The sequence below is a fragment of the Equus caballus genome, chromosome 17 (assembly GCF_041296265.1).
Source record: "Equus caballus isolate H_3958 breed thoroughbred chromosome 17, TB-T2T, whole genome shotgun sequence".
Lineage (NCBI taxonomy): Eukaryota > Metazoa > Chordata > Mammalia > Perissodactyla > Equidae > Equus > Equus caballus.
Genome location: NC_091700.1, coordinates 36,464,638 through 36,489,119, shown reverse-complemented (window position 1 = coordinate 36,489,119; position 24,482 = coordinate 36,464,638). Strand labels below are relative to the sequence as shown.

The window sequence follows — 24,482 nt, the reverse complement described above, 5'->3', positions numbered from 1 at the left end:
ATAAACGTTAGCATAACCTATTTCCTTGGTGCTACTCCAACCCATTCACTCATTTGCCTGGTGAAAGGGTCAGAAGCAAGGAGAGACTGGGCAAAAGGCATTTTGACCATATTAATCTAATCGTTACTCATTCCTCGGGTATTTTTGGAAAGAAGCAAACATGGGAACCTCCAACCTACAGCCACTTAAAGGCGGACACAATCCTCTTCTTCAGCAAGGTGTGGGAAGCAGTGACAGGAGCACGTGACCTTGGAAAGCCACTGCTCCCGCCACATCATCCAGGGCCTGCTCGGTGACCTCGCCAGGACCCTCCTCACTCGCCCTCTGGGTGTTTTTACCTTCAGCACAGTCTGTTCTGACATGAGATTTAATATGCCTGGTAATTACTGTGCCGGATGCAGTTTCAGACATTCCAAAGACGAATACTCCAGGGTTGCTTGTTATCAGGGATTTCACTTGTTCTTCAGTTCTCAGGGGCTATTGGTTGGGTCCCGGAGGGCCCGTTCTGCTCCCCACCCCCACCCTCCAAAGGAAATACCAGATTTGAATAAACCGTGGCACTGCAGCTGACAAGGTTTAACTCAAGTGATAGCTAAACATTTAAAAAAAAAAAATCCTAATAAAAAGCTTACTGTGTACAATTAGAAAAGAAAGACACCAAACCATTTAGACATAATTTATGTACATTTATGGCTTTATACAATAATAGCAAAGATTGTTCTTGTGTCTGTAAGTACATCAGCATCATCAGGCACTTCTCAGAGTATCGGAACAGGAACATGGAATTTGCACTGGTGCTAACCTCGAGCAGCGAAATGCAGGGGGCATGACTACGTCCTGACAGGATTTACGCGGCCACACTGCTGGGCCGCGTACCACCCTCAAAGAGGAGGCCAAGAGTAATGCCAGGCTGTTTTGTTTGTATAAACCATATTGCATTTTTTTACTGATTACTCCCAAACTAAAACTGCAAGAGAAACTTCTTGTTTAAAAGTCAGTTATAAATTAAGAACTGAATATAAGCATTTCAAGGAAGGGGTGGGCGGTGGGGTTTGGGGTAAGGGGGAATGGTAACATATATCCAGCAGTTGAACGAGTCCAAATTGCATACCCTTGGAGAACCATTTCCATTTTACGTGTCCTTCTCCTCTTCTTGGGATGTCCCATTGATTTACTGCTCACCGGGATACAACATTTGCTAATTAGTTTAGACTTTGTCAGTTTGTCAAAGCAGAACTTTCCAAGTAATGCATCTATTACCTAAATATAATCCCATACGTCTATATTACGGAAACAATACTTTATATTTAAAATATCTGAATAGCTCTATAATACAATATGCTTTTAATAACAGTACAAACCAGAGGAAATAAATCAAACAAGGCTGCATAGGTGATATCATTTGCACATTTCACAAAGCAATCATGTACAATAACTGATACACTAATTACTCCAGAAAGTCAGTATTCGTACAGAAAAAGAATTATCAGAGGTCACAGAATGTTTGTTTTCCAAGCAGACAAGGTGCCTTTCAGTGGACTTCACTGTACCCCAGAAAGCTACCCGGGAGTCATGTTATTCCAACACAAGGGAAAACTTGAAGGAAAAGAAACATATTTACACAGACTCAGGAGGAAGAAACACCTTTTCAAAAGTCACTTTATGAAGTAGTAAGATCTGAACAGTGATTTTAGCTGTGCTTTAGCTCTTTAATGGGTGAAAGGGGCTCTGAGGCTCGCTGTGTGACGGCACAGGAGGAGGAGGGGGTAGTGCGTGGTCACAGAAATAGGAACGTGAGTACTCTGGCACCAACCGGTTCTATTCCACACGCGGGAGGCACTGATAGAGGAACTAGGCTTTCTAACACCAGACATATTTTGGAGTGGCCAGCAATGAAGATGGTTAGAGAGGTGGCTGTTTAATATTTTCAAAATAGCCGAAGTCACAGTGGGAAGCTTACGATAGAGCTGGCCTCCTGTAGGAAATCTATCAGCAACACTTGTGTTCTTGTTAAACATGGAGGAAAAACCAGGCCAATAGAGACGCAATTCACAGGCAAGACAAAGCATGTGTGATCTGGGCTAAGTACACAGAGATCAGAGCCTTCTCGAGGAGGCAAGGCGAACATTTTTGTGCCTCTGCTCCTTTTATTGTGCTGACTTTGGGCATTCCACATGACTTGAAAGTACTGATGGATTAAATGGGACGCAAAGCTGGTTAACTTGGTCTGTCAGTTACAGGTAATTAGAAAATATTAAAACATAATGATTAGAATTATAGTTTACATTGCTAAAGGCTAAAGAAATTCTCCAATTCTTAACTTATGCTAACGCTTTTAAAATAAATTCAAATATACAACTTACAGCTGGTTTGTTGGTTTTCAAATTAATTGCCCCTATTTTTAACCAAGTTCTGTTCCATTTGGTGGCCACGTGCACTTGTGAACACAAAGCATTGAACAAATCACTCAAGTCCCACTTTCAAATGTCCTCCTTCCACTTAAATTGCCAAGGTGCTAAGTAACCTACAGGACAGAGAGGAAAGGGATGCCAGGTGAATGCTGACAATCCTTCAAGGCGGAGCTACAAAACCAGCCTCCCCCTCGGCCAAAACCACAACACGGAACTATGAGGGGAAACTTCTGCTGAAGCTCAGCTCAAAAAGGTTAAGTTGATCACAACCCCCAGTGTGGGAAAGGAGCGCTGATTTAGATGCGGGTCTGTCTCCCTTTCTGGTCTACACACATTACGAGGCCTCCCAGGAGTAACTGAGACGACCAGCACACAGGCGTCCATCAGAAGACTCGATGTTCTGCGGTGTGTTGAATCACAGGCTATAGAAGCAGATGGAATTTCTTTAAAATACATACATACAAACACATTAAGTTCTCCTAAACATGAAACACAAAATGTCCACAACTGTACACCGTCCCGCCAAAACAGGGCCAGACACATTGAGTACGCGAGTACTAATTACAATGATTTTAAGATTAGTCAGAAAACATCACCAAGTAGCATCCCAAAGTGTACAAACCAGTTAAGCACGTATAAAATTAGTACTAATCCAGTTAGAAATACAAAATGAAAATTATGGATGCTGCCTCCAATATCTGGGATTCCACAAATTTACAAGCAGACTATGTAACAAAGTAGACTCTAGTTATAAGAAAACATAACAGTTCAATATCTATTCCAAAAATGATCTCAAGTCCCAACAATAACATCAAAAATCATTTATCTGGAAATTAGAACCATTTAAATGTTTGTACAAATTTGCAAATAACAAAATAAACAAAAAAAATAGAAAAACCTGTACAAGGCTGGCATTTAACCTTTTTTTTTTTCTTTCCAAAAGAGTGACAAGTCCATTAATTCAGCAGATTGGCATCAGGCTACTGGTTCTCATTATGTGGCAATGTGAACACGTCCAAAGCCATTCAGTAGAGGTGCAGAATGGGGAACTTGGTTCTTTGTGATTCGTCAGTTCAGCAGAACACAGGTAGTACAAACAAAAGTTTAACTTACCAAGGACATGAGACCATCACAGTATTACAAAAAGAGTATAAACTTTCCTTGGACCAAATGGATATTTAAAAAAAACAAAAACACACACAAATACAATTCTGTAGCTACAGCTTATATACAAAACTTGAAAGCACACCGGGATCTGAAAAGTCTTTTCTGCAATTAGATGGTGTAGTGAGTTTGGCACTTCATTGTAATGAAATTTCCAATGGCACAGTCCTTATCTACAGCAGCACATAACCTGCAAACAGTGGGCAAACATCCTGTACAGGAAAAGTGTCTTCGCTGCCAAGTTTGACGAAAGGAAAAAAGAAACGCTTTTTTTTTTTTTTAATCAAGAAAACGAAAAGGAGGGGTGAAGGACATCTTTGGACTGCTTCTCTCAGTTCCTGCTGTCAGACAATCTGAAGTACTTTTAAGTGTAGCCTAGAAAAAAACACACACACAATGAAAATATAGCCAAATTAGAAGCGATTCAATTTAACATAGAGTGACAGACATACTTGGCGGGGGGGGGCGCGGCTAGAGCTTTCTCACACAGCTCTGAAATCATTCAATGAGGAAAATTTCACTTTTAAAAAAACCTCTTCAATATTTGATTTGTATCAAATGTATTCATTTATTGAAGAGCTACTAAAAAGATGCAGCCATCTAACTGTCAAAAGAGAATCTTTAAAGCAGTTAGAGGAAGCTTCCTCATGTTTAAGCTCAAGAGGAAAATTTATAAGCTGCAAAACGGGTAAAGAATGAATGATAAAAGATGCCTCTTCACGGGGCAGCCAGCTGAAATCCAAAAAGTCCTAAGTGTGGAAGGCACCTGGAAAGCCACTGTGTTCCTCCCTTTTAAGTTGTGTTTTCAGGAAGTCTTTTGATCTTGGGGTGATCTTACCTGCTCACTCACTCACTCTTAGCCTGACACCCAGCTGTGTGTCGTTGTCTTGACACTGTGCGGGAAGCTTTGGTTGGGCAACACATTGTCAAAGTTAAAATCCAATGTATCTCCATCCATGAGGTCGTTCCGAATGATGGACTCCATGTCACAGTCCAAGCGCTCAATAAACATGCCATCCAAGTCACTTGGGAGCTTCTCCTGGTGGAGAATGCCCATCCTGCCGTAGCCATTGCAGCTGCTCACCGAGGAATAGCCCCCCAGGGCGCTCATCTGCATGGGGTGGGGCAGAGGCACTTGTAAAGCTGTCTTCACTGGGGCCAATCGGTTCATACCCGAGGTGTGGGGCATGGTGTTAACCGCGTGGGGCAAGGCACGCCCATTAACTGCAGACGTCGGCTGAGCATGTCCAGGGTGGGTATGGGAGCTGGGACTCATCATTTTGTTATGAGATGCCTGGCTGCCATAGGCTGGCATGACCGAATTAGGGCCCATCAACACATTCTGGCCAAGGACCCGGCTGTTGGTTTGAGCCACCGCAGGATCAACCTGAGTCATAATGTCATTATGGGGAGGAGAGTCAGAAGTAAGTAATTCCTTCAAGAGCCCCGGTGCACAGTTATACTGATTCATACCTCCATAACTCGATTTGTTGTCCTGAAGTGTTTGCATAGGCATCTGGGGCAAAGGGCTCATGCCGGATTGGCCGTATGTGTATTTTTGGTAGTTTGGGCTGGGTGAATTCAGACTGGTGTTCGGTGGTGCAAAGGAGTAGCACGGCGTCTGCTGCATCATGGTGCCGGGTGAAGACTGGGTTGAAACAGTCAATGACGTTGGTGATGAGAGAAGGTTGAGATTATCCAGAAGATTTTCCATGTTTTCAGGATTGCTTATCTCAGACAAACTGGGCAGAGTAGAAGCCATCTTTGCGGCAGAGGGCGGGTACATAGAATGCACGTCCCCATCTCCAAGGTCATCCTGTTCGGTCATAATGGGAGAAAGTCTCCCACTAATGGTACTAGCATTTGAGCTAGTTCGAGGACGAAATGTACTCCAGTTATCAAAGTCATCATTGCTGTGAGAGCCAGGGCTTGCAGGCCACTTAGAAAACTGAGATCCCGGGCTGTCCCCAGCCCCCTCCTGGCCAGACTGGAGGGAGGCTTTCTTCTTGGCAGCCCGGCCCCGGCTCTTAGCAAATTTACTGTTGTTGTCCATGGATGCAGCTCTTCTCCTGGGGGATTTCCCACTCTTGCCTCCCTCTGGATTGAGCATCCACCAAGAACTTTTTCCAGTTCCTTCATTCTGCACACGAATGAACTTGCTGTGGAGGGACAGGTTATGACGAATTGAATTCTGTAAAGCAAAACATCACGTTAGGAATGCAATACTTCTCCACTTGGAAAACTTACTATTCAACAAAGATACATCATCACGTGGAAGACAAGTAACCTTTTAAAAGAGTTTATGGTACAGATTTCAACCTGAACAGTCATTATAGTTCAGAACTCCACTATAAAAGAGCTCAAACTAGTATAAGAGAAATCGTATCTGTAGGAGCCGGCCTTGTGGCCTAGTGGTTAGGTTCGGTGCGCTCCACTTTGGCAGCCCAGGTTTGGTTCCTGGGTGCAGACCTACACCACTCGTCAGTGGCCATTCTGTGGTGGCAACCCACACACAAAACAGAGAAAGATTGGCATAGATGTTAGCTCAGGGTGAATCTTCCTCAAGCAAAAAAGAAGAGGGAAGATTTGCAACAGATGTTAGCTCAGGGCGAATGTTCCTCAGCAAAAAAACAGAAAATAGTATCTGTATATTAATTTAATGAGGAGACAAAATTAAGTATGCATTATTGTAAATACCTTCTTTTATATAGCTACATTTTACAGAGAAATTACAGGAACTTGTTTTAAAACTACTGAAATTTTGCTTAGCTACAACGCTATGCAAATAGTACTCCATATCAAGGCACTATCAAAAACCCTTCCATTCTATCAACCCTAAAATTACTGCCAATTCTCTTCAGATTGCACATATGCCATTCACGCAGACCAAGAAGCTTGATATTTCTGGGCCCACATGATTACGGAAGATAGAAATGAGCAGGATATATTCTTAGTCAAGAATTAAAAGCCTAAAAATTAATAAGAACTAGATGGATTTACATCCTTTAAGTTCATTACGTAAATATAAGGAAAAGAGTCATTTTTTTTTATTTTAGAAAGTTGAACTGCCAAAAAGGGGAAAAATTTAAATTTAAGTGTTGTTTGCCACCCCCCTCCCCAAAAAATAACCAGTAGTATGCACCAGTTACCTCGATGACACTGCATCAGAGGTGACGTTCTGGCCAAAAAGAGGACCTGGGAAGGGAGTAAGTAGTGGAGACTACAAAGAGCCTGAGGTTTCGATCCGCCAAGCACAGCTCCATGACAAAGTGCGCCACGTACACCCCAGGAGACTAGGAAAGAAAACCAACTGCTTTTGACTTAGGGGGCTCTGCTGCTCACTGGCTACATAACCACGGTGAACTGCTCGGCCCCTGTATGCCTTAAGTTTCCTCACTGTAAAACAGAGATAGATAAAAGACCCTTGGAGGGTTGCTATATGGATTCACTGAGTTACAGGATGTAAACTGCTCAGCGGTGTCTGGTACATGATAAGCAGTCCCTGAGAATAAGGTATTAGATCCCGACTTTGGGGGCCCAGGATATCACCATTCTGAGCCCTGTTTCCCTCCTCCTATTCGCTGGGGTGCGGCTGCAGCATACAGGTATTACAGACACAAACCCACAACTCCAAACCCACGGTGAAGGGGGCTGGAGACGGTCCCAAGCTCCAGTAGAAGCAGTGGAGCCAGGCTGCCAACAGAAAGCCCCAATTTGATGCCCCTGCTGGACACTCGGTGAGACTGTCAGCATCCGGAGAGCCTCTGACACAAGCCTGGAAGAGGAAAAGTGGGCTCCTAAGAAGGAGGGACCTTGTCTTATAGCTTTTTGCCCCTAGCACAGGACAGGGCACACAGCAGACTCTTACTGTCTGCTCCTTCAGCAGCCTCTGGGCTCAGGTCCCTGATCCCAGGTCCAGGAGTGAGATTCTGGGTGTCCTAGATCCCTGGGAACAGGGCTGTGCACATGGCACCCAGACTTCCCTGGCCTCCTCTGCCAACTGGTGCAAGGCTCAGCTGATCAAGTTCCCTGAACCCCTGTGGGCCCCCTCCCTGACCACAAAAAGGCATTGGCTGAATTCGTGGTCACCCAGGGATGCAGCCAGAACACCCACATCCTCATGCCATCGATGTGGGATGCAGATGCCTGAGTGCCAATCATCGCGCCAGAACAAAGCCTTTGCACAGCAGGATAAGGCTGGGGCTCTAACACAAACCATAAGCTCAAGTTTTTTCTTGTTAAAGAAGGTAGGAAACAGAAAAGAAAAGAATCTCACTTTCTAAAGGGAGATACAAAAGTCAGAGTGAGGCCAGACAGTCAGAGCTAAGAAATCCACATTTCAAAATGCCCTCTGACCCTCTGTACTACATTCCACCCAAGGATTGCAACACAGCAGCTATGTGACAAGCCCTCTGCCAGGGCACACAAGGAGTGCGGGTCAGACAGGGCCCTGAACAGGAGTCTCCAGCCTGGATGCTGGATAGGTGTGTAAGCTGATGGCAGTGAGGATTTCTTTTGTTTCCAAGAATTCTCTCTTCCTCCCCACCTATGGATCTAACCCCAACTCAAGAGAAGCTTCCAGGAAGACGTGGCGGCTTTAAATCCATACAAGAACCCCTAAAAGAGGCCAAATACTACATTCCCCTAACATCCTATTCCAATCCCCTAAGACACCCCAAATCCTCTGGGAAGGTTTTACACACACACACACACACGCACATGCACGCTCCCATAGCCACAGCCTCATCTGCTGTGCCCACCACCACCAGCAAACCCAGTCCGGAATTCCTCCGCAAAGAAGCAGGCCTGCCCTGAGGGAAGCCTGGAATGGAGCCGAGTCCTCTGACCCTGCGACGTGTTCCATACACGAAAATTTAGGCATCTGCACGATATTCCATCATGACTATCTTGTTCTTTAACACAATAGACACACTGATAAGCTATGATGAAATCTCTGGAGGAAAGGAAGCTTGACTCCTGTCCCTGTCACATTTAGTTAATGATAAAGAAGGAAGATCTTCCTAGATAGTGGCTTCCTGGCCTCCTGCACTGACTGGGGGAGGGGGTCGCAGCTCCACAGCACACATAATTAAATCAGATTATTTGCAACTGCGATCAGGGGGACACTTTTAACAAGTCTGCAGAACACCTAACGATGAAATCTTTCAATAGTTCAGGAGGCGTTCACCAACTCAGGTGGGACATAGATATACTAACTCATTACTTTGATTTACCCAAAAAAGGCCCACGGCAATCCCTTACTTATCAAAACATTATGCTACATATTCTTCCAAGAGGACATTTCAGGTCGCTCTTTGAGTAACAGAGCTGTCTCCTAACTTTGCCAACAATTAAAAAAATTTTTTTCCAAACAGGAAAAGGTTTGCTGTGCAGGGCTTATTACATAAATTCCTGTTTTTCACGTAGCCAGCAGGACACTAAAGAAGCTATAATTTCCAATGGAGGTGGTAGGGAGTGGGGGTGTTGAATAGGTAAATCTTATAAAAATACATGTTGCTATTAATGATATGATGTCTGCCAATGTCTGCCGGACACAGCCGAGGCCGGAGGGAAGTGTAGTCCACCCGTGGAACTGGGCAGCAAAACCACACGTGACTGTCAGCACTGAGATCCTCAGGTCTTGAACTGTGAACAAATATTACACAGGGAAAGAGGGAGGGTGTGAGGACGGGACTCGCACACTGGAAACTAGGTACCCGAATCCTGAGTTTCTGCAGGACGCCACTAGAGAACAAGACAAGTCAGCAAATTTCCTCTCCACTAGCTGTCGTCCTCTGCAGCCGGGGCTTTCTGCTCGGGCTCAGGTGGCTTTCCTCTGCACATAACCGCTCTGTGACCTGCTCCCCCAGCATCTGTATGCCTGGCCACCCCAAGCAGTGCAGCCCATTCTTCTTGGGAAGCCTGACCCAGCAACCTCCACGGATCGCATTGGGGGAAGGAGTACCCTGAACACAGTATGCACTTGCTTGTTCAACTTGCTCTGCTGGCTGTTTCTAACTCTCAGGTGTCCTATTTTATGCCATCTAAACACTGGACTCAGCTCCTTAAAAGGCAAGGGGCCAGAGTCTATTATTTCCTAATTTCAAAGCCCCTCACAGATGCTCTACACACAAGATATATTCAATGAACATCTGTTGATTGACATCCCCAAAACATCACAGGGAAGATGTGACATCTTACGCATCTCTTATCTATGCATTCTGTACCAATTTATGCCAAGTAACATTTATTAGGCCCTCTGTGCTAGGTGCAGCAAAGGACACAGAAGGAATTAGATACAGTCTGCCCTCTAGGTGTTTTATGATCAACCCGGGGAGAGAACAAGTCCACATAAATAGCCACTCAGGACAGAAAACGATGCACAAAGGACTGTCCAGGAGCACTGACTTTTTCCCACAAAAGGTCGCCCAACCCCTCAACTTCTGTCTCAGCCCAAGTGTCCCTTCTTTCCCGAAGCCTTTCCTGATAACCCCATCCCAGCCTGCAGCTAACACAGGACCTTGTTTACTCATACAATTATGACTCTGCTATGTCTGGTCCCTTGGGGGGCATGTCTGGCCCCCCACTACCCTGTAAGCTGCGTAACCTGGGGGACCTGGTCTGTCTTCATGTACACTGTATCCTCACAGCTCCATCACTGACTAGGCACCCAAGTATCTGTTAAGTGGATTAATAGGTCCTGCATTTACAGGGTTACTGCAAGACTACACGAGGTAACACATGTTACCTCAATCAATATTAGCTGATGTTATTATTGTTGTTATTATTAGGATGACGGTATCTTTAAAATAATATGTCTGTGTTTCACAAACTTATCTTACTATAAACATAAGTCTCATTTCTTTATAATCAACCTTGCACAGTTCCCACTAATATGAGACTTTTACCTGTCAGTTACTGGAAAAAACAGACCAGTTTTGGGGTCAGAGTTAAGATATTTTCTCTGCACTAGATAGTGTCTCAGATGCTGTGGACAGATGTTAAGGAAGGAACTCAGATACTAAAGCTGGTCTGTAAGGCGCTTGCTGGTCAGTGTCATTAGAACCCTGAGGTCTTCTCAAGGTGAGCTCGCTCTCGGAGCTCTGGATGCAGACAGCGTGCGGTGGGGGAAGTGGCAGCAGGTGCCGGAGCAGGGCTACTTCACCAGGCAACAGTCTGGAGCCTGCCTCCACGGAGCACGGTCATGACCGAGCTCAACTGGTCCACTGCCTTCCTGGCTGGAGGAAGCTAGGCCCTGAGGCTGGCCCCTAGAGACCGTCTGAGGATATGGGACAGAAACTGCCCCTCCTCAGGATGCTCCTAGCCCCACTGCCTAAAGAAAGATTCAGACAGCGTTGAAGTGCAAGAAGAAATCTTTATACCTTTCATTTACTTTAAATTTTTATCCCACTTTTAAAAAAATTTATATTTGCAATGTGTTATACAATGTACACATACATTAGTATAGTATAAATGAATAAATGTTCTATCAAAAAAGGTACGTGATTCTTAAAAAAAAACATTTAGAGACCACCAGTCTATTAGAGTAGACTTCTAGTCTACTAGAAGCCCCCACAAAGAAAACCAAGGGAGCAGAACCAGCCCTGGAGTTAAGTCCAACAAACTCTCCACCCGCCCAGGACTAGGCTGAAGACATGGTCTGGTCCAGACCTCTGGCTGCACCCATCTCCCTGCCCCAGGCTCCTTCCTGACCACCTCTCTTTACTCCGGGCTTCCCTGGACCCTCACTCTCCTGAATCCTGCCTTCTGACCTGACCTGCCAGCTTGGCTCCACCCAGCCTGCCCCACTGGCATGTATGGAGACCACCACCTCTCAGCCAGGGGTCTTCCTATCGCTGCTCCATCCCACTTTTCTTTCTGCTAGGCAGTTCTAAGACCACTCTGCTCTTTGTGTTTAACCAGAAATAAAACAAAACCAGCAACTTAAGCTGAATCTATCTGGCTCAGGAACCCCTGGCCTTCACACTTTGTATTTTACCTTACAAAAACAGTTCACAAACTGTTTTCAATACATCCTCTGGTTCCGTCCTTGGAAGAGCCCTATAAGGCAGGTATTATTGGCCCTGTTTTAGAAATGGAAAACTGAGGCTCAGAAAATGAACTCCCCAGCTAGGACTCAAACAAAGGTTTCATAACTCTGCATGCAACACGGCTGCCAGCTGGAAAAACCGCGTCCTTGGCTTTGCCATCGCCACTGTTGAGCAGCAGCAAAGGAACATACTTAAGACTGAGGTTACATGTGCGCATCTTGAGGGAACGGAAACAATTCTGTTTACAAATACGAGTTTGCAAAACTCATTTTCTGCCCCAACAAGTAATACATTTACAAAATATGATTTGCTTTTAATCAGACTGGGTTACTCTCTGTGGCAGGAAACCATAGCAGCTGAAGTGTGAATTTCAGATGTTTGCATCGCCTGGGGGAAAGCTTGCATAAAGAGACTGTGGGGACCCGCAAGGAAAATGGAAAGGTCCCGAGAGAGGCCGCCACAGCCTAGAAGTGCCCACTGCCTGTGAGAGGGTGGGTGTGGCAACAGTGACCAAGTCAAACAAAGAGAACTTCAAACTAAGACACTGGAACACATGACTAAATGAACTTGCTGTTCTAGAAATTCTAGAAATTCTTTTAAAATGCTAGACAAACTAGACGAAATGCTTTTGGAAAAATCTAATTTGTGTGAACTTTGTCAACACGTGTGATTATTCTGTAGACTCCCAGAGTGGACTTCACTCCCTCCTCCTGCTTCCTCTCTATTACACCATCTCTTCCTGCACTTCTACAAGACGAAACAAACTGAGGAGAAAGTAGGAATAATCTCTGTTCAACACAGAGTTCCCACTAGAGTTGCTAATAAAACAACTTTGTAAAAATAATCCATTTTGCTTGCAAACAGAAGGAAAACGTGATCCTTTGCCAGTTTTTACAAGTGATGTCAATAGACAGCATATAAATTCAACTTATAAAAGTGTTGTAATAAAAGATCTGCTGTGAATAGCTAACCCACATGCTCAGATGCTAGACCCTGGCATTCAGCTCTTCTTCCCTAAGGCCGATTTCATTTCCCAGAAACTTGTCCTGCCCACCTGAACATCAATAGATTCCAAAGGCCACTCTCACCCCTGGTCTGCAGTGAGGACTCGGACTTCTCCACTAATCCCAGGGCAGTGGACTGAGAACTCACAACCTCACAGAACTTGCAAGCCAGGAAGGCACTAGGAATGCCATCTGGCCTAGCACACTCATTTTATATTAGGGAACATAGAATTCAGAAAGATTAAAATGCAAATGGAAAGCTATGGGCGTTCATTTACAAAAAGCAGACCCACATGGGCTTTCGTGCTAGAAGAAATGTAAGACAAGTATCAAGAACATACAGTGTCCTCCTCCAACCGAACCACTTCTTAGCTATAGGTTCTCAAATGGCTACGGGCACACATTTAGCTCTAAACAGCTTTATCTCTGACTCAAATCATTCCAAAAGAAGGAAAATACGACTACATTAAAGTAGCTTCTACTAAAAAAAGAATGTGGGAGATTGTGCTCTCGTATAAAACAGTACCAGAAGGACAAATGGAAGAACTCACAAGCACCCTGAGAAGGTCGAATCCAAGGTGAGACTAATCGGGGGGCCACTCCGAGCTGAGCCGGTTGATCTCACCAAGCCTGAGTCCTGACATCTGTGGCACGGTCGCGAGCATCACACAGGATGGTTAGGGACTGAACAGCACAGGATACAAGGAAGGTGCTTAGTGCACCACCTGACATGAAGCTGAAGAAAGCAAGCTTGGCTACTTTGTGATAGGAAGTAAAGGGATGTACAACCAGGAATCTTTAAGCCATCATGAATGGTTACAACTTGACCAAAAACCATTTAACACAAACTTCCTGCTTCACAGGCAGCCAGCCTTCCCCAGGCTTGTTTCCATGTCCTCACAACTGAGCTGCAATCCTTCATTTGGAGAAAAATTATGTTCTCCCCTTAAGAAGATGTTAAGTTAAAAAAAGGTGAGCATAGGGGCTGGCCCCGTGGCCGAGTGGTTAAGTTCGCGCGCTCCGCTGCAGGTGGCCCAGTGTTTCGTTGGTTCGAATCCTGGGCGCGGACATGGCACTGCTCATGAGACCACGCTGAGGCAGCGTCCCACATACCACAACTAGAAGAACACACAACGAAGAATATACAACTATGTACCGGGGGGCTTTGGGGAGAAAAAGGAAATAATAAAATCTTTAAAAAAAAAAAAAAAAAAAAGGTGAGCATTTAACTAGCGTGTGGGGTCGGCATTTTAGGTGACCTGAGTCAGAACACGTGCGTCTATGAGATGGTTCAGGGAGAGGGAGATATGCCCGTCGACTGACGACAGATTATATCCAGGATGGCAATCACTAGAACAATGCTTTTTCTCATCTCTTCTCGAACACTACTCACCCACCACCGTTTACCTTACAGAGAACAAACCCTGAAAGAGGCCCCAAGAGGTGGCGGTTTTCAAGAATACATTGGAGGACAAAATGTTTGGTAAAGAAGTGAGTTACAAGTGAATGGGTCCATGGCATAAGGAAACAAAGAGTGAAGACAGGGACACTAGCATGGAAGGAAGGGCAAGGAGGAAACTTTGCAAGGAGAAAGCAGACAGTGCTCTGCGGTTTGCCTATCTTTAATAAGCTCTCATATTAGCCGAAAACCTAAATATTTCAGGGTAACACTTCACCCAATAACCGCACACATTTAGGATTTAAGAAAAAAAATCTTCAGGGATAGAACAGAAAATTTACTTAATGATATTAAAACTATCCCAAGCTTTTTGCTTCTCAGAAGGTCGTAATTATAAAGCAGCACAGTGTCGCCTCTGGCTGTGTCCCACAGGAAAACCCCCTATGGAAGAAAGCTACCATTCTATGAAAGGAAGGGCACAGTTCTAAATTTTCAGAATGTGAAAATGGAAGTCCTTCCTATATCACTTTAATGCCATGTGCTTTACAGACTATCAGAAACTAAGAAGCTCAACAAACAAAACCCAAAACAATCCAGGCGAGGCTAAAACCTTAGATGCCAGCATCTTCCCTTCTGTTCCAGATCATGAGGCATTTATCCTAACTGTGTTCCTTCTACAATTTCCCTAAATTTTTGTTGTTAGTGCCGTGGAGTCGATTCCAACTCCCGGCGGCACTGTGGACAGCAGAACGGAACCTGCCCAGTCTTTACGCGCCATCCTCTCACCTTCAGGCACACCACCAGACAACGCTCTGCTGCTCTTCACAGGGCTTTCATGGCCAATTGTTCCGGAAGTGGGTGGCCAGGTCCTTCTTCCTAGTCTGTCTTAGACTGGGCGCTCTGCTGAAACCTGTCCACCATGGGTCACCCTGCTGGTGTTTGAAATACCGGGGGCATCGCTTTCAGCATCACAGCAACATGCAGCCGCCACAGTATGACAACCAACAGATCAGTCGTGTGGTTCTCTGACCAGGAAAGGAACCCGGGCTGAGGCGCTGAGCGCCAGATCTTAACCACCAGATCACCTGTTAGAGTAAAGTCTGGAGAACAGAAACCACCTCAAGCTATTGTACACTGGAGCCTGATACTGCCAGACAAGCCAACAAAGCCAACTCTCAAATGAGTGTCATCAACCCTGGCTAATAAGGTCCCCGTGGTGGATATAAAGAGACTAAATTTCATTTAGCTAAAATTCTTTGAAATGCCTTTTTTTTTTTTTTTTAAGGGATCTGTAGGCTACTAAGGGTTTCAAAGTGGAGCTTATTTCTCCTGGGATTAATTTAGTTTCCATGCAGCATGCAGGCATCCCTGGAGACTCTCTCCCTCGCCAGGGACGCAGAGAGACCCGGCACGGCCGAGTCCACAGCAGAGGGCCACAACTCCCCTGTGACCATCTGGGGACATAAAGGAGTCTATCCTTTCTGAAACTTCTATTTAATTAACGGCCCAGAATATGAACTCTTTGCTGCTCTTACCTAGTGACTGTCTCAGGTAGACAGAGCCCCCACCACAGAAGAATATTAAGAGGAAACTCATTTGTTGCTGAAGTGATTCTGCTGTTTCCTAATGAAAATCTCTATTTTATAGGCCTTACCATTTTTCTAATCTTCAATGGCTCTATAAACACACCGCTTTATAACGTAATTAGCCACCTTGTGTATCTAGCTACCCGAAGAAGGAGGCAAAACAAAATAAGAACCAAAAACAAACATATTAAGATTTACTCTCTTCTGATGAAGAACTTAAACTGGGCATAAAATGAAACACAGTATGCCAATAGTTTGATCAATTTTAAAGTTTTCTGAAGATACAGTGAATCTTTAAAAAATTTTTATTGAGTTAATGATAGGTTACAATCTTGTGAAATTTCAGTTGTACATTATCGTTTGTCAGTCGTGTTGTAGGTGCACCACTTCACCCTTTGTGCCCACCCCCCACCCCACCTTTCCCCTGGTAGCCACTAATCTGTTCTCTTTGTCTACATTTTTAAATTCCTCATATGAGTGGAGTCATACAGAGATTGCCCTTCTCTATCAGGCTTATTTCACTTAACATAATTCCCTCAAGGTCCATCCATGTTGTTGCAAATGGGACGATTTTGTTCTTTTTTACGGCTGAGTAGTATTCCATTGTATATATATACCACATCTTCTTTATCCAATCATCTGTTGATGGGCACTTAGGTTGCTTCCAAGTCTCGGCTACTGTAAATAATGCTGCAATGAACACTGGGGTGCATGGGACTTTTGGAATTGCTGACTTCAAGCTCTTTGGATAGATACCCAGTAGTGGGATATGAAGTTACAGTGAATTTTAAAGTATTTTATCAGTTAAACCTGTTCACGTTAGGTAATGTTTACTCAAGGTGTGTGCCCACACTGTTTACAAGAGTCATTGAAAAACGTTATGAATATAAATTCAAAGGCAAGACTGACAGATTAAAATCTCTAGGATAATATCCACTCACAGGATGTATCATCTAGAATTGTTTTTTATCCTAAATACGTTCACTCTCTCAAAATCAAGGGGAAAATGAATCCACTGAATGCATGATCATCTGTTTAGCAAATAGTACGAAGAACTACCACATTTAGTAAACAGAATTAAAAAGTATAAAATCTAGGTTTATGCACTTTTTTCTATTTTGGAACCCAAATATGATAAATCCAGATTACAAAAAGAACAGCACGTTGCAATAAAGTGTAACACTCTGAATTACATATTATTTGCAATGTAGAGTTTTCTCAGATACACAGAATCTTAAAACAAGCTTGCTTGCCCAATATCTGGTAAGGAGCCTAACGCAACAAGGACTTGCGACTGTTAAGTCTACACTGTTTGGGAGCTACCTCTGCAAAAATTCTTAAGAGCTTGTCCCGAGTCAAACAGCTGTAAAAATTCACTGGGTGACCCAGTACCAGCAAAATCATTTGGGCCCATTTACTTTATGATAAGTAAAATCCACCACCCTCCCCCACCATAGGAGATCGGGCCTCAGCTAGGGCTGTCGCCAGGCGTCCTGCAGACATCAGGGATCCACCTCAGCGAGCGGACTGCAGGTACAGTAGGTCTGCCGCACAAGAGCCCTACTTCTCCACGCCATCCTTCCAAACAACGCTCCTTCAGCACCAGCAGGAGTCCACGCCACTTCGGCGACTCCAAAAGAACCTCAAACAAATGTTTTAGAAATGCAGCTTTCATTAAGTTCCCTGAAAGCCTACTAAATCATGCCCTCAAAGGCGTTCCACATGTGTCCACCCTAAAACCACACCTCCCCCCAGCACACACCCTCTGTACCTAACATGAGCCCTACACTTAACTTCTCAAGTAGGATTTGTCCACGGCTCTCACGGCAGCATGGTGCTATGCTTATCTGTAAGACCAAGTGTCCTCCCCAGAGCATTTTCACCTGTCTGAAAACTACGTCGACTGAACAGAAAAGCAGCCTGAGAAGAGGCCCCTCACCCTGTGTGGTCACTGACGCTCCACCAGAAGCAAGCACACTCCTGTTAGGGATGCCCGCAGGGACTTGGAGCCTAAATCAAGTCTCAGGTCAAGACCAAGAGAACATGCTTCCCCAAGATCATTCCTGGGCTCAGGGGATGCTGGAAGGCTCCAAGCTGAACTAGCTTGGAGACTTCCCGCATCCCCTGAGCTAGCCCTGGAAGCAGCTTTAGATGCCCTGGGGGCATCCCACTACGAATCCTTTGGGTTTCACTATTTTTGAGCTCAGCCCCAGGGCTGGGCTGGTCCATATTCTAGAGAGAAGAGAGGTCAGGTAGGACAAAAAGGATCCCCAAACCACCTGAGGATGCCCACTTGAGCAATTAGCAAACCTTACCATCTGTAAAGCTTTCCTTGTATTAAACTTTTACTGTAATCCTGAACTTATGTCCTCTTCGTAAACATGAACAATATTGTAGCCAAGAATTACAAGTTCAAGGCTATGTTTATAAATCTCCAAAGACAAAAACCTCACAGCTACTTATGGTAGTCATGAATATCATTTTTAGGAAGGCGTTGATCTTTTAAAATGTACTGGCTACACACAACACACACTGACCGTTTTGGGTTGAGAAAACAAAGAGAATATTTTGTACAGTTAGCTCTATCTTAAATACTTGGGGGGAAATTAGCAAAGGAAGAACGAATAAATGATTAAGTGAACTACTTCTTAGGATGATTCAAACCAATGGAAAACTTCTCACCCGGGCCCAAAATTAGTGGTGGTACACCCTAAAGTCCTCTTTGGAACTTTAGGGCTCATTGTTTTCAGTGTTATCACTTTGAATTTCCTCCAAAAGGGAACTGTGAATGGCAACCATTGTGGCTGGAATCTTGCACACAGTACAAATATTTTGTCTCTCTTCCAAGCTACTGCATTCAAGGATACTGTGAACCACAGCTACAATTTCCATCACAATGTATATTTTAGGACATTCAAGGGGGCCTTTTCTGCACTTTCTTACAATTATGCATTTGCCAATATGGTTCAGTATTAAGAGTCTTCACAGGAGTCAGGGCTTGTATTCGTGTCCAAGTTCATTCACTCCTCCAAGCAATCTGAGCAAGTCAGATGATGTCCTGGTGCCTCACCATCGTACAGTTCCCCAAAGGAGCGTCGTCAAGATTAAATGAGAACATGTTCGGAAACCACACAGCATATTAAGAACGTAAAAAACACTAACAATTTCAAGCATATTAGGGAATTCTTCTAGGAATTCTTGATACTCTAGAACAAAAGCAAGGTTTTCTAGAAGATGTTGGTCCCATTGCTGCAGATCTTAAATGCCTACGAGCAGTGAGATCAGTCAAACAGGCCACTGCAGCATCTCACCTCCTCTCGAAACCACAGGCAGTCTCTCTGGTATTAATTTTCTTTATTACCGAGAATAATAATAAAATTGAATTCTGACAACTTAGTTAAGACTGTAATGGATCCTTTAGAATTGTTAGTGGTTGAACAAAATTTGAGACAATCATTCTTCAGTGTAATCCTACGCCCCAAAAGATAAGAAGTTTCACATTTAACCAAGTCCATGATACATTTCTATCAAAGGATTCATGAAGACAGATACCAATATACTAGAGAACCATTTTAGTTCTCAAAAGTAGGTATAAATTAAGCTGGAGTAGCATGCAATTTTAGAACAAAACATTTTCTTTAAAAGAATTTTCTAGATTGGGTTATTTAGCTCTTTGTTTATTTAATTATAAACACACCTGAGTATTCCAAAAGGACCACAAGGTGAAGTGGGGCTGGAACAGAATGTGTCCAGTGAGTCAGTCCCACCCCAGCCAGTGTCAGACCACTGCTTTCTTGGTGGGAGGGGAGAGGGAACCAGGGAGCAAGGATCTCCCAGGACCCTGAGTCAGTCATTTTTATTGGGAATACAAAAGAAGGTAAACTTTTAACCTTTATTTTTATCATTGAAGAATCCACCCAAAATTAATCAAGAAACTGAGCAAAGCCAGTTGAAGTGGGTCTAATGTAAACTATTTAAATCCACCAATAATCTCAGAAAGTAATTTATTTCCATTCACATTTCAATAACATAAATTAGGGTCTTTTAATTCAACGAAATTAAAAGCCGTCAATGTCATTTTCATTCAACAAGTATTTATGGAGCCCCTACAGTATACTAGGTACTATGGACACAACAAAGTAGCATAAGGCTCTTTCCTGCCTCCAAGGGTCACATATGACTGACAAGACAAATACGTAAGGTTGCACATGCTCACAATAAGACAGGAAAGACCCTCGACTGGAGTAAGGACATGAGGAAAAGCAAGATTCGAATTGCTGGATAAAAAGGGAAGGGAATTCTTGATGTGAGGGCAGCACGTGAATCACAGTCAACGGGTACACTACGTGGTGGTGAAGAACACGTGCTCTAAAACCACACAGACCTGGATTCAAATCCAGTTGCCACTACATACTGCCACAGTGATCCTGGGCAAGTGACTTTCAGTCTAACACAGCATTTATCTTACTGAGTCACTGCAGTAAATGCTCAGTGTGCACAAGGTGCCCAGCAAATACGAGCTAGTGGTATTTCTGAGAAAATTATTTTAAAAGCACTAACAAGACATGTCTGGAGAAGAAAGATGAGGTAACTGTGGCTGTACGCAAGTGCAGATATAGAAAGAGGGGAAATAAAGGGACTTTAAAAAACAAGCTGGGAGCTTGTATTTTATCCTACCTGCAAGACACAGGAGAGCAACTGAAAGATCAGAAGAAAGTTATGGCAAGGAACCTACAGGAAAGCACCAACCTGTCTTCCCACGACATGGTGGCAGAGAAGGAGAATTTGTGCCCTGCTTGGAAGGCAGATATTTTTGATTATCCAAAAATTTAAACACATGTGGGCATCTGCATTTCTATGTGCATATAAATTTTTATCGATAAGCAAAAGCATCTCAGGGAGGTGCTGTCTTCTGGTATGGCTCTCCCCTACCCCGAAAGGTGTCCTTGGTTGTTGCCGTTTGTGTGGAGAGGACGGCCTCAAGGAACAAGCGTCACCTTCAGGACTTCATCTATCTACCTGAAAATGATGGGGTTTTAGATTAAAGCAGCTGTTTGACTTCTGTCTCATGACTTGAATGTCACTTGGTTATTTTGCAACTTGTAGCATAACCTCTGATTTTTCCCTAGTCAGAGGAAGGCAGGATACTGGGGCAAAGACCACTTGTTTTGAAAACAAATTTTAAATTTCTCCCTTCGTGAAATCTAGTGTGTTTTCATTCTTTTATCCATCGTTCACAACATTTGGCTACAAATTCAGTTCTTACTTTTTGAAAGGTTTATTTTTGTTTCTTGAGGTCATTGTCTAGGCTCGACCATAACATCTTAAAGGTTGTTTTGAATAGCTCAAGGGAAATTAAAGGAAATAATGCCCTACAATGTAACCATGGACTGTTCACCATAAACAGGGATAAAACTACAACAAATTAGTCACGGGTTAGTCAGTACCCTAGAGGGTGCATGAGACCCAGGGCCAAGACTGACCCATGGCTAGACTGCAGTTGGGGAGAGGATAATGTGAGACGGCATTTCGCTCCCCAATAATCCCACATACAACACCCACACACACCCCTATCATAGTGAAAGGCACCACACACACACACAAAGGAAAGAGGTCTAAATCTTGGGAACTTAATTTTTAATGGTTGATTATATTCCATCCAAATTTGATTATAAAAGCACATGATTGTGGGTATAAACCCTACCGTCCGTCAGCAGATCCCATTGGCCTTCCTTTTTCCACAGCCCAGATGTCCTGGGCTCTATTTGCCTCCTTTCTTTTCTGTCCCAAAATAAATTAGTGCCATGCAACTTACAACCAGGTTTAAAAGTCACAAAGTTACTAGCAAAGAAAGAAAGAATAGCAGATAGTTCAAACATTTTGGAAAACGTGGGTCAGACAGTCTAATACTCTGTCTGATCACTCTTCTGGGAGACAGCTGAAGAACACCAGCTGAGAGAAATGCTACACCTTAGGCTATTAACTTTCCCATCTATCTCACAGCACTTTCTCCCAACCCTTCTCCTACTGGGATCATTTTATTCTCGCCAAAACCAAACCAAACCCAGCACTTCCATTAATTCAGAGTTTCTATCTTCTGGATTTTAAAATGCTGTACGTGAACTTTTGATCTCAACTCCTGGAACAGCTTAGCTTAGGTAAGGATGAAAGCAGGCAGATCCTTTGCTCTTAAAAAAAAAAGAAAAAAAAAAATCAAGTGTGATGTCCAAGACCAGTTCTAAGAAGCTGGACTTGCTTCCTTGGTTTGAGATTTCAGTGCAAAATAATCTATCACTTCTGCCTCGTTGGAACAACTTACTTCAAAATAAAAGACTTTTGTTAATATGTTCTGCTTCTGCTAAAGTAGGAAAGCCAATTAATGAGACGGATGCGGAATCTGCCACTTGCACCTTTACCATCATCCTCCCACCCCCACTCCATCATCAGCCAATCTAAGAAGAGCAACAAGTGCAAGCGAAGTTGAATATTAAATATTAAAGAAAAGCTGGGAGGAGGCGAGCTGATGCAGACGGCCTCACTCAGGGAATGTGCCTTGTCAGACACCTGCCAAGATGCAGCAGCATGCTGTTCCGGGTCCAAATTTCTTAAGTCTATCCTTGCCAAACAGTGCAGCTGTCACTCAGGCTACAGTTCAAGGATCTCTACCTATCAACACTAACAAACGGTCCTAGAATGCTGATCCTGGTGGTTGAGAACTCTCCTGCATTCTGGTTAAAATTCTACTCCATAAAGCTCCTGCTAAACTGCTGACAATGACATGATGACAAGGATTCCCCGCGGCCAGCCTCTCACCCTGCCCCAGGGCAGTCTTTATTCCCAAAGCGTCTCCAGCCACTGCCCAGGTAACAGCATCCCTGGACTCTCCCTCCAGGTTCCCAAGACTAGATTTTCTTCTAACCCCTGCAGTCTCCTGGAGCATCTCCCAAGGTAAATCCAGGATGAGGCTGCACACTGTGGCCCAGTACAGCCATCTTCAACAGGTGCTCCATAGAATAACCCTTCCTCCTAGGGTGAAAGGAGTTCACCGAGGAAACACACTGAGGACATTCTGGCCACACTGACAAAAAGGACGCTTAACTGCAGGATTTTTAGAGCCTTTAATACACTAACTTCATGTTAATACACAAAGCAAAAGCAAAACAAAACAAAACACCCTCCATCATAATGGCAAGATGATGTCAAGAGGGAGAAGACCTAAGCCTGGCTCTACCTTCGTACGTATGACTGCGGACAATTTTACATCCTGTGTGTCTCTGCTTTCTTGTGTATAAAGTGGAAAAAACAATGCCTGTCCTAAGTGCCTCACAGAGGACTTGTAATGGATACAATGGCTTCAGAAAGCATAAAGAAAGCACCATGCATGTGTGAGACTGTGACTACGCCCAGGGTAGAAGGGGGCACTACCTGAAAGCTGCCCCAAGCTTCCTGCGGAAGAACACACCTGTCCCAGGTACTTGGGAAAGCTCAGGCGCTCTGTGAACCCTGAACCGTGCCTCTTACTCTCTGAAGGACAAAGCAGATGCAGACTATCCAAGCCAGGCCAGATGACCCTGTGTGAAGCAGGGCCTACAGAGGCCCCTGTCCCAAACATCACACAGTAAAAGTCGATATCAATATCTCCAAAAATACACAAGGCAGAGTCACTGGGGAGAAGAATGGACCCACTCCAATTTCACCCCCAAACCTCCCTAAATGGTTTTACGAGAGGAAGGAAAGCAAGCAAGGCACAGGAATGGGAAAAGAAAGGGAAGAGAAGCCAGAAGAGTGTGGTAGTTTGATTTGCTTAGAAGACAGGAGAATGGAAAAAAAATGACAAAGAATCCTAAGACTTCTCCTAGGTCAGGAAAATACCGTAAGCTTTGGGTGTGACACCGCTCCTCACACTGTAAGAACCATGACATGAGCAGGGGACAGTTTCTAGGGTCATGGAAATAGAGCCTAGAGCATGAAGAACCTGCACACAGGCTCCTCCGCATTAGCAAAACGAACAGCAAAACTACCAGAGAACCAAATTGGGCAAACAGCATCTGGGATTGGGAAGTTTAGATAGAACCTTTGACAGCGAATGTTGATCAGGACGTCCCTGAAACCTCTAGTGCACACTATTTATAGCTAACATAAATGGTGCTCTTTATTACTAGTTATAGGAGATCTATATGGTCAGTCATTTCTTTTACAAGACAATCTTAATGAATATAAAGATGCTGTCTTTGGGTGACGAAGGTAATGGGGATTTTCACTTTCTAGTTTACCTTTGCATGTTGTCTTTTTTGCTGCTGTTGTTAAAGAAAGAGCATGTATAAATTCTATAAGAATAAAGCTACTGCCTTTGGGGAACAAACATAAAACCCATCCCTTGTCCTCTTTCATGCATTCATCCAAAAAAACCCAAAACTGATTTTCTGCCAAGTGCCAGGACCCGCACCACATGATACACACACACACACGCACATATATACATACACAAACATTTACATAATCAAATAAGAAGTTTACAAACAATATTCTAAGATTCTTGTTTTTCCAAGAAACAACAGCTCTTTTCTTAAGCAGGAAATGGAAAAAACAATCGTTTTACACAAAACCAGCAGAGTATAGTGGCTGAGGAACATGCGCTTGTTGTCAGACAAACCTGGATTCTAACCCAGACCTGGCACTAAGCACACATGTGACCTTGAGTGACTCACTTACCTCTGCATGCTTCAACTGCCTCATCTGTAAAATGGGGGATAACAGTTGCTGCTTCAAAGGGGTTTTATAAGGATAACCACAGAAAGCACTTATAAACACAAAATGTCAGGCAAACCTCTAGCTTCTGACTACAGGCAAGGCAAATCTCATCTGAC

General features: G+C 43.9%; 1 protein-coding gene across 1 annotated transcript in view; it reads right to left on the bottom strand.

The window, feature by feature from the left end:
- Nucleotides 1-665: 665 nt before the first annotated feature.
- FOXO1 (forkhead box O1) overlaps nt 666-24,482 on the bottom strand; it is an 89,961-nt gene continuing 66,144 nt past the window's right edge. Inside the window, exons 2-3 of the mRNA XM_023621529.2 lie at nt 4,414-5,766; nt 666-3,950 (exon numbers count right to left, since the gene is read on the bottom strand). Of these exons, the coding sequence (XP_023477297.2) occupies nt 4,432-5,766 (1,335 nt within the window). The 3' untranslated portion in view covers nt 666-3,950; nt 4,414-4,431. The remainder of the gene's footprint in view (nt 3,951-4,413; nt 5,767-24,482) is intronic.